General features: G+C 43.6%; 1 protein-coding gene across 3 annotated transcripts in view; it reads right to left on the reverse strand.

The window, feature by feature from the left end:
* PDE11A (phosphodiesterase 11A) overlaps positions 1-3,922 on the reverse strand; it is a 201,231-nt gene extending 197,309 nt beyond the window's left edge. For 2 of the 3 annotated variants that reach the window (XM_081939909.1, XM_081939910.1), the window contains exon 1: positions 2,559-3,922. In XM_081939909.1, coding sequence (XP_081796035.1) covers positions 2,559-3,386 — 828 coding nt within the window. In that variant the 5' untranslated portion in view covers positions 3,387-3,922. The remainder of the gene's footprint in view (positions 1-2,558) is intronic. The other variant, XM_081939911.1, reaches the window with a different exon arrangement.
* Positions 3,923-11,560: the final 7,638 nt, after the last annotated feature.

Below are 11,560 nucleotides of genomic sequence, written 5' to 3' on the forward strand. Positions count from 1 at the left end.
AAAAGCCAAGACCTAACGATAGACCTTATAAAAGATGAACATATGGCAGAACAGATTTAATAAATATTGTAACTTGCCCCAGATCTTAATCACAAGTATTTTGTAATCCATCTGTTCCTTCTGTCTCTTAAAGCAGGAGCTCCTACATTCACAGTGAGACTATCAGTCAGTAAATCGATGTGTTTAAATTTCATATTACTTCCCATAATTTTATCTATTACAATTGTAAATAGAATAGGAATAACTAGCTCCATACAAGTAATTTCACAGATTAGTCAGCCTTCTAACTAAGTCTAAATTTACAAGTTCAACCAAGAAAGCAAATAGACCATCAAACGAATCAACCCAGAGTTCTTACTTAAGAATTAAATGACTAGGCTCAAATTATTCTAGTTTTGGCATATTGTGCCAAGACCTAGCTTTCTAGAGAAGACTATAATACTGGGAGAAAGAGAAAGAAAGAAAGAAAGAAAGAAAGAAAGAAAGAAAGAAAGAAAGAAAGAAAGAAAGAAAGAAAGAAAGAAAGAAAGAAAGAGAGAAGAGGATTATCAGTAGCAAGGTGAATGGGTTCAGTTAAAATGGTGATGAGTACACCATTGGAAGATCTGAAAGAACAGGTTAAGGACAGATCATCATGAAGAAAATGTAGCTATGTGATTGCTAAGAATTGGAAACAACTTAATAGCACATAATCAATCAATCAAATGTACACTATCTGCATTTATGAAAACAAACTATATTTGGGAGTGAAAATGACTTAATATAGGTTACTAAACAATAAGAAGCCAAAATAAACATGTTCTAGATGATGATTTACAGAAAAGGCAATCTACATTTATTGAAATCTTGTCTGTTCTACGTAAAAAAGTATTTTCACTAATCAGAATTAATTTATTGCCAATTAATTCTAGAGGTATAGTATAATAATATCCCTTTACAAGACTGCCTTTTCCCCCTGCTAATCGGCTTCTTGTATTTAGTAGCACTGTGCTATATACTAACCTGGGCACTTCCACCCAATGATGTCTTTATTAATCAGTCTCTGTGTCAACCACATAAAAGAAACCTGTTTTTTTCTACAAATGGATTTGTCTGTACAAATACAAGGAGGATTTTTAAATTCTGGCAATGACTAATTTGATAAGAATTAACAGGGTTAATGAAAACATCTACATAATGTACAAAGCGGTTTAAAAAAGCAAATACCATGCTAAGGAGTATTACACCAAAAACTAAAAATTAGTTCTGTGCAATGTTTTGGATTGCATTTCAAAAGGGGTATGTGAATTTATCTGCACCTCTTTAAAGCAGTCAAATCTTTTCCTGGGATATGTTAGCTGCAGAGAGCAGCATGTGATCCTGGGAATAGAGATGGCTGCTTTAAAAAGTTGCAGTCAAGGGCATAGATATCTCTCTTGATGCTGTTGATCATGTTGATGCGAAAACACTACTTGTGCATTGTGACAACAGGATATGAACTCTATCCTTTCGTATTTGCACATGATGCGGTACAGCTTAAGGTGCAATGGATGTTTTGTCTTTACTTCCTTCAGATGCCTATGGACAATGCATATTTTACAAATTATTTATGGAATGATACATAGCAATACTAAAAGTAAAACAGTCAAAACCAAAATGTTTTCACATAAATCCATGATGTTCCCTTTAAATACTATGTACCGGCCAAACTATCCCATCCCTACAGCTGAATAAATACAAATGAATGTTATCAGAAGAGCAAATTGAGCCTTTTATTTTTACATAATGGTTATTACATGCATGTTGTCATTTTGGCACCACTGTGGTTTGCTTTCGGATACACTGATAGGCACCTTCATGGGTCCAAAATTACTATTATCTAGAGATCCAGCTGGACTTCAACAGTGACCAGAAGTGCATTTACTCATTTGAGGGATGGCAAGGCTAATCAAGAAACCCATTAGGTTTAGCAGTCAAAGCAAGAATAAACTTCTCGATACTAATTGCTGAAGAATCAAATGGACTACTTGTGTTTTGCTTCCACCTCTAGTTGGCCATTGAGGAAAAATATGCACGGCTTATCTTGAGTCTTTAGTTTAATCCACACAGGATCCTTTGGCCATAAATGATTACACAAAATTGCTATCTCTCTCTCACTCATCTGAATCCTTTAATCACACACACGTACATGCACAAAGGGACCACTCACTCTTTTTCACTACTCTGACTGCAAACACCGTTCTCTGACAACACGTTGTATTTATACATGAAGGTATATTTAAACATAAATACGAAATCTCTTCACCCCCCAACTCGCCACAAAACATGTGTAACAGCTCCCTAGGTAACTGGCACCAGGGGGAGACCTCCTGCATTTCTGCAAGATATTATGCTTTCATCTAAACAGATTTCTTCCCACGCTGCCGTTCTGGATAACTACAGTATGAATTTGAGCAGGATTGTGTTTTGGTGTTGTTGGGTGTTTTTTTTTAACCGACTAAACCGGAGACCTTAGTTTTATAAAGTTATTCTGTTAGGGTTATCGAATCGCCAACAGGGCTGCAGAACGCCAGCCGTACCTGGTAAACGTCGGGCATGTTGACAGTCTCGCCGTGCTCGGCCACATAACCGACGATGCCTTTGCCCCAGAGCAGCTGCATCTCGGTGGAGTTCTCCGTGCTGTAGCAAGGCAGGACGGGGGCGCCGCCATGCACGTCGAAGACCTTGGAGACCAAGCTCTTCTTCCCGCCGCCTTCCACCAGGAAAAGGGAGCCCCTCTCGGCGTCCACCATAAGGCAGACGAAGATGAGGATCTTGTAGCTGAGGGCGCTGAGGTCCAAGTCGTTGGAAATGTCCTTGACGAGCTCCAGAAAGAACTGCCGCTCGTTGTGCTGCTTCAGGTAGCGCTTGTAGTCCAAAGCGGTGGGCGGGTACTGGGGCAGGTTGACCCGGGACTCGAGCAGGGCGCTGAGCAGGTGCGCCGTCGTGGGCGGCAGGGAGCTGGCCTTCCTCAGCAGCGCCCTTCTCCTGGCGCTGCTCAGAGGCTCCTGAGCCCGGGCGTGGAGGTGCTCGTCGTAAGTCAGGTTCACGTGGATCGCCTTGGAGCGCGCGAAACTTTTCCTCAGCTCTTTCTGGGAGCCTCGGTGCTGCAGCAGCCCGCCAGCCGTCGGCTCCGGGCCGGGAGGAGCTGTGGACGAGGGGCTGCTCCGCGGCGAGAGGCCGTTGTGGTGGCGGCGGCTGCTGGGCTGCTTTGCCGCCCCGCCGTCGCCGAAGTCAGGCGCTCCCCCGGGAGTTTCTTTACTACTAAGGAAGGTGGTTCTCCTCTTCAGCCACTTCTCCACCAGCTCCGGGTGTCTGTCTAAGAAACATTCCACCGTGGCGGAGTCCAAGCCGGCGGGGTTTGCCATGATCCCGGGTAGCCTCGCCTTCCCCCCCAGGAGGAACTTTAGGCGCTACTTATGCCTCATGCCGCAGCCTCCGTTGATCAGAAAAAGCGGTGGGAAGTCTAAGCCACTAATTCCCACGTCCTGAGGAAAGCACCCAAGCTGCTTACAAGGCATGGAGCCCTCCTCGCACGGTACATCCGAAGCCGTCCGAGGCGCACCGCCGAATGGAGAAACTCAGCGTTGAGATCTGCGCCTTGCTGGGCAATGCTCTGCTTTTTCGCCACGTTTCCTGTTCATTTGGCTAGCGAGCTGCTTCTTCCCTGCTCCCTGCAACCTCGTCTCTTTCTTTCTCGATTTTACTTCGGCTTGTCCGTATTCCACCCAGGCGCAAGCGCTCGCATATACGCACAGACCCCGTTTGCTTCCCGCGTCCGGCTGTTTCTTGCGGAGTTTCTTGCTGTCCCTCCGCTCCCAATTACCGAAGCGGAGCTGCCGCGGATTCTCCGGGGACGGCCGTCAAAAGCCCTCCTTGCTCAACTATACCGCTCCAGCCGGCGACGGCGGCTGCGTAACCCGGCCAGAACAGAGCACTGAAGAAACGAGGGCGGGGAGGGGAGGGCCCACGGGCCGAGGGAGGGAGGGGAAGAGATACAAAGCACAAGCCGGCGGCGAAAGAGCCAGCGCCTTCTCTTCTGCCTGGAGGCGGTTTTTTTGTGCTGGAATTCGTGCAGCAGAATGAATGAAGGCGTCAAAAGGGGAGGGGCGGACATCGATCGCTGTCCTCCCCCCCCCCCCCCCCGTCTTCTCATAAAGCCGAAACAGGGATTGCACCAGCGCGGTACATACAGCCCTGGCTAATGGCTTGCGAAACAGCTCTCGGCGTATTCCAAGTGTTCCATGAAGATGATGGAGCTTGGCGATAGATGCCGCTGGGCAGAAGATGGAGTTGGGCGTGAGGGTGGGGGTGGGACGACAAGAGACGAAATATTTTGAACGCTAGTGAAAGAATATGGGGTAGAGATGTGTGTGCGCGCTATGCGATTTGGCGCGACGCGTTTATGTTTTGAGGCTGCGAGTTGTTCTGGGGGGGGGGTCTTATGAAGACTTTGGCCTTCCTGTTTTTAATGGGATGGTCCCAAATAGGACAATTCTTCCCCCGCCCCACCGCTCTCTTACATTTCCATTAATATTTAAAATTCTCTTTTTGTAGGATGTTTCAAGGAAAGCAGAAGCTTTGACAGCTGTAGTTTGTTGCTGTCTCCTTACTTTCCTGTAATCCTGTGACTCCATCCTTCAGTGCAGGCATTACATCCATAAGAAATGGATCCTTCTACAGCAGGAACCCCATGTAGGACAGCTCAAAAATAACCCCACTAAATGAAAATAGAGTTCCATTCAAGAAGGCAGGCATGGGCCTCCTGATTCTGATTTATATAATTTATTATTATTATTGCTTGTTAGAATGAATGTCTCCTGCACAAAATGACTTGCTGATAAATATCGCTGCCTCCTTTTCTCCTAAAAGAGAAAGCGGCAGCAACATCTCGGAGGCAGTATCTTTCTCTTCAGTTTTCACAAAAACCTAAGGATAATGACAAAAACCCAGAGTCGGGGACAGCTGGCTGGCTTGTACAACCGGGTGCTCCCCCAAATGGCTAAGCACATGGTTGCCTTTCCACAGAAATGTGCGAGTGGCTAAGGTCTGCTGGAGGAACTGCAAACATGCAGTTTCCGTGCCTCCTGCAGTGAGACAAAAATCTGGGCAGCTTCCATTGAGATGGACTGACGTGGAGCTATTCTTATCCACACGTGGAGGAGCACATTTCATAGCTAAATTGAAGTTATGGATCTCAGCATGTGAGGATGCAAGGACATGAATGAAAGCCGTTTCAAATATTCATGAATGAGATGTCAGGCCTTCTCCAAGGGCGCCCAGTACACAGCAAGCCTTTAGTTGAAATATCTTAAGAACTCAACATGCTTGGAAGGGAAAGAAAATAAGCCTGAAGCTCACCGGGAAATGTTTTTGTGCTAAAACTCAATCCAAGGAACCGGTTGTTATATTAAGCAAATAGTATGTGTGTGCAGAGTTTCTTTCTCAGAATTTTCACCAATGATTACAGAATTAGATTCCACGCTTGACCAAAGAAATAGGTTCACAAAGCTTATTGCGCTCCAGATTTTTAAAATGATAAACTTGAGGACAGATCCGAAAAAGAGTTGAAGAGATCAAAGACCGATATATGGAACTTGATGAAGTGTAGTTGATCCTTAATGGAGGAGCAGCATACAAACTTGGTTAGTAACAGTAACTGAAATGAACAAAAGAATGGTCACTTTGAAAACTGTGACCTAAATATCTGTCCCAGATTATATAGCTGAATCAAGCAAAACAGATGCAAGAAAGGAGCACAAAATAAATACCGGCTTCTCAGCGCTGCAATATTTGCGATTTCACTGCAATCAGATTTCACTTATATTGCTAAGAATTATTTCCATTTTGCTTGCTTGGCTACCTCACTTGTTCACTGCAAGATGATGGGCTTGCAAAGTAACCCTCTCCAGCTGTTCGCTTTTCCTGGGGAAGTAGCATAGCAGGAGCTGCAAAGCCTCCAGAAGGTTGCTGGCACAATCAGGTTCCTTTTTAAGCATGCTCCAAGTGGAAAGAAATTCCAAACAGGCCCTGCTGGTAAATTTTGTATGCCACAACGTGCCAAGCGCCCTTTTGCAAGAGTAGGCCAATTTCATCCTATTCTTTTCTCACCGGGATCATTTTTCCCATCAATAGTTGTTCAAGTGCTCTCCAGTCATCTTTGGAATAGACAAAAAAACTACTTTGGTATGGAATTGACTATCTCCCCCCCCCCCCCCCGCTTGCTGATTCCTATCAGGTTTCTATTCTCTCTGTTCCCAATCACACTCACACGATTTCCCTACAGGGCAGTGGATGACAAAGCTTAATGGACTTTATATGCCCAGATCAGTGATGGTGAATCTTTTTTGGCTCGCGTGCCATAAGCAAGGGGAGCACGGGGGGGTCATGTGCGGGCATGCCGCACCCATAATGCAATGCACAACCCCCTCTAACGCGCATGCGCGCATGATAGGTGTGACCCCCCATTTTTCGCATGCTTTTTTCACCCTCCCCAGGCTCCAGAGGCTTTATAAAAGCCTAGGTAGAGTGCAAACAGCCTCTCCCGCCCCCCGGAGGCTCTCCGGAGGCTTCAGGAGCTTTCCTGAAGCCTCGAGCGCAAACAAATGGCCCTACGGGCAAACCGGAAGTTCAGGAACGGGCTTCCAGTTTGCTCGTAGGGCCGGTTTAAGCCCTCCAGAGCCCTCAGGGGCCTTCCGGAGGCTTCCCTGAAGGCTCTGGAGAACTCAAAACAGCCCTACGAGTAAACCAGAAGTGACTCCGGTTTCTCCGTTTTGTCCTCTGTAGCCTTCAGGGAAGCCTCTGGAAGGCCCCTGAAGGCTCCAGAGGGCTTAAACCAGCCCTACAATCAAACCGGAAGTCCGTTCCCAAACTTCTGGTTTGCCCTTAGGACCGTTTTTTTGCTCTCGAGGCTTCAGGGAAGCTCCTGAAGCCTGCGGAGGGCCTCCCGCGGGAGGTGGGGGCAGGCGAGGCTGTTTTCGTCCTCCCCGGACTCCTATAAAGCCTCTGGAGCCCGGGGAGGGCAAAAATGGCTTAAAAAAAGGTTGAACTCAGCTGGCCAATGCACGCATGCACGCTGGCCAGCTGACAGGGCAACGCCTCGCGTGCCGTGACAAATGGCTCCGCATGCCGCCTGTGGCACCCGTGCCATAGGTTCGCCATCCTGGCCATAGATGGTTTTAGAATAAGGCAGAAAGCAATTATGCGCAGCTAAAGGTGCCTTAGTTATGTGTTAGGGATCAGCTAAAGAGAAGGTCCTGAGGATACAGCAGAAAAAAAACGATAGCCAAGACATGTTTGTGATGGAAATGATGAAAAGAAATGTATTGATAATATGCTCAGAAAAACCAAAGTTACTGTTGCTCCTGCTGGGTCCTTTTAAGAATCTGAGGCACTCAGAAACAGATTTATTTTGGAACTGGGATGTGATTGTCTCTTATCCTCAAAGCAGGTTAGTTGCTTAAGCCATTATGTGAACTGCTTATCTAAAGTTTGGATTACAATAAGTCTTCTCCAGTTTTCCCTCGCTTAATGCTTTGTTGACATCTTGGACATTTAATTTAGTCATTCTCTCTGATTATGGTAGCAGAATTCTAGATGCTTGTTGGACAGTGGATTTCAAGAACATCTAGTTACTGAATGTGGTTTTACTAAGGGGGAAAAATCCCACTAAGTTCAAAACAACTTTTCCCTTTACAGTGTATTTGGGTATTAAAGAAATGACCTGCAATGCATGATCTTTGGAAGTCTTTTATGATCTCTTGTCTCAAAAACCATTTATCATAATGTTTTTGCCTCTCTTTGCTGCAAAACATGTTCGTATGGCTACAGCAGGCTATGCTTTATCATAGAAAGGCTACTGTGCAGACCAGAATGCTCAAATTAGTTGATTTAAATGGACAGATGTATCTAATTCAATATAGAACTGGCAGGCTCATAATCTATCTTATAAATACACATTAGGAAAAAGGAATGCTGATCTTTATCCATGCTCCAAATATTTGAAATTAGAAAAGAATTGGACAAACAGGAGAGTCACTTGTTCCATTAATTTCACCAAAAAAAAACAAACCACCTCTGAATAAACATAACAGTTGAAACGTACAGATTCTCTGCATGTAAAGCAAATTTGTAGGTGTTACTGGGTGACCTGTAAAGGGCCTTGTATTCCCCTTCCTTCTGCAATCCTTTCTCTGACTTCAGAAATAAGATGGTCTGTCATATATATCTTGATGAAACACCCACTGTACACGTCCACAAACGTAGGGCTTTTGGTTGGAGATAGTGATGTGAACTCATGTCTCTTCTCTTCTGATTATTTTCTCCTTAAACTACATTAATCCTGTACTGCCTGTACAATATTTCATCAATCTGGTAAATTAAGGATGTTTATATTGTAATATTTCACCATAGCTGATTGCTTTGCTCTTATGTCAACTAAAGCCAAGAAATTTTCTATTGCAGCTCCAGCTGTGTCATCCCATCTGTTCTTTCAAAAGCAGGGGAATATCTTCCAGACAATTTATAATTTTATGTTGCAGGAAATCTTGAGTCTGTCTCTTTTCTTCAAACAACAACTACAGAGACTAATAAAACCCTTAAGCAGATCCAAGACAAAGTCTCTTACCAACAGATGAAAGCCCAGGAGAAAACAATATGAGATAATCAAAACTGTGAAATATTGCATTAACTTCCTGGCGTCTCAGTTATACAGAACAGAGAAAAGTTTTGTGATTGGCATTAAGAATGTTCCTAATCAAATTTGCTTGATGGAATTAATGGAGAATTTTTCTTCTTCATCTGATGATTTCTTAATTGAAATGGAATAACGGTCCTAAAGCAGAGTTTTCCCACACACAGTATGCCATATTTAGAATTATATACACACATGGTGGGCTGCTGCATGGTCGCTCAGGTTTGGACGAACCTTTAACTGTGACTGCTGGGCCTGCCCACCCGCCCTTGTGCTATGCTTTCCATATATAAATAACTTTCTGGCTCATTCCCCCCCCCCCCCCCGGCCCATGTTGTCCAGCTGAGTTCCGTGCTGCTCCTGCTATATTCACCAGAGCTGCCTGAGTTGATTAGCGAAGTTTGAAGCTCCATTTCAGTCCCAAAGTGGCACGTGCAAGCACTCACAACCAGCGAACTCATTGTGAACGTAAGCGCAACCCACCTCTGTATACACAGATCTCTTCATTTTCTTAAGCTCGCAGACCAAACAGATATATGGATATTACATTATTTTATATATTCAAATTTGTACAGCTGCCCATCTGACTGAAGTAACCCTGGGCTGGTCACAACAATTAAAAAAAACAACCAAATGTAAAAAGGTTAAAACACATAAATGGATTCCTCGGTTAATGACCATTCATTCAGTGACTGAAGTTACGACAGCCCTGAACAAATAGTACAAGTGGTCCTCGACTTACAACAGTTCATTTAGTGGCTCTTCAGTTACAACAGGACTGAAAAAAGTGACCTATGACTGTTTTTCACATAACCATTGTAGTATCCATATGGTCTTATGATAAAAACTCAGATGCTTGGACAAGTGGTTCATATTTATGACAGCTGCAGTGTCCTGGGGTCATATGATCCCCTTTTGCGACCTTCTGATTAGCAAAGTCAATGGGGAATCCAGATTCAGTTAACCATGTTACTGACTTAACAAATGCAATGATTCACTTAACAACTGTAGCAAGAAATGGGGCAAACTCAATTAACAAATGTTTCACTTAGCAACATAGGTTTGGGGCTCAGTTGTGTTATAACTTAAAGCCTACCTGTACTTATGCCTGGACTCTATTGTTACGACCATTGCAATGACCCTGTGGTCACATGATCAAACTTCGGGTCCTTGGCAGGCTGCCTGCAGTTACAACCTTTTTGGAGGAGGTAGGGAGAAATTATTTATTTTGGGTGTTATCCTGTGTGGTGTTTTTACTTAGATTAACGTTTTTTCCTCTGACCTGAGAACTTAAAAAAAAAAAGAAGTTGAACTGCATGTGTCATTTTAAAGGCAGATGCCATACATCTCTACTTGCAACATCACTGAGCACTCCCCCTATCTACTTATCTTCCAATTTGGAGAGGAGCAGGTGTGACCTTATTGTAAGCTGAGAAGGCAATGTGTGATTTGGAGAGAGGCGCTCGTGGCCTCAGGAAGACGACCTGGTGCAGCCACCTAGCATAGAGCCGGATCGGATGCGCCTTGTCAGCAGGAGGAGGAAGATGATGGCAGAGGCCAGCTGGAGGTGCTAGGGCCTGCAGAGTGCAGGGTGGCAGTAGGTGAGGCTACACTGGCTATGGTGCAGGGCAGCAATCCTTGGCAATAGTGGCAGTACTGGAGCTGAAATAAGAGTCCTGGGGGTAGTGGCAGCTGGCTGATACTCCTGAAGCCCTCTGCCTTTACTTCGGCTCCAGTGCTGCTGGTACCACCATTGCCAACGAATGCCAGTTGGGAAAAGACCCACAGGGACTGACTTCTTATAGACTGAGTTCACTTCAGTGTGGATTATAAATCATATGCAAAACATACTGCCAAGCTTAATATGCAAATGTATTGTAAATACTATTATTTAAATTTGGAATGTTCTTTTAGATCAAACTGATTTTATTCCATATGTGTGTGTGTGTGTACACCTATTAAGAAAAGATTAAATATCACACATTTTAGGGAAGTAAATATGACTCCTTCAGTTAAATATTCACTGGATATATTGAAGGTATTGAATTCTCAGGAGGGGACTTACTTTTAAAGCAGGTATTAAAGGAATTTAAATTTGGACCCTATTTTCTTAACATGGTTAATTCTACATTAACACAGACACACAGATGAGGTTCAGCAATTATGACTGTAATTTTGAGAGGAATTAAATGAGGAGGTACCCATCACCTCTTTATTTAATTTGGCTTTAGAAGTCTTAACAATTGCATGGCAGGCTAATAATCAAATTCAAGGGATTAAATTTGGGAATTGGTATTTACTAATCTTATTTGCAGGTGACATGGTATTTACATTGTTGAATCCTAGCTCTTCAGCCAAACATATTAAGAAGAAACCTTGGCTTGCTCAGGTATTAGGCTGCTCACTGAATTTTAAAAAAAAAATTGGGGGGGGATCTACTTCCATACTCCCCTTGCAACTTAGAGAGTGGTATCTAATGCTTTAAGAATCCTACAGTAATTGCATTCAAATTCTTAAAAATACCCATGGATCAACATTACTAAGAATATTTAAAAAGTGTTTTAAATATTATGTGGTAATAATTTTCCATTTACATTTAAAGTGCCCAGGATGGTAAGATGGGCAGCAAACAAACGTAAGTTGCCCAAAGTGACAAGATGGGCAGCAAACAAATTTAATAAACAAATAAATTTTATTGCAGCCTGGGAAAAAAAGGAAAAATCAGACCAATCATTTGAAACTTTAAATTGGATAGCAACTTGTTGGTTCTTTCAAGTCCTAATTTCTTATTTCAATCCCATCCATTAGAATTTCCAGATAAAACATTACATAACTATATTAAAAAAATCT

The sequence above is a fragment of the Natrix helvetica genome, assembly GCF_964273705.1.
Source record: "Natrix helvetica genome assembly, chromosome: 1".
NCBI lineage: Eukaryota > Metazoa > Chordata > Lepidosauria > Squamata > Natricidae > Natrix > Natrix helvetica.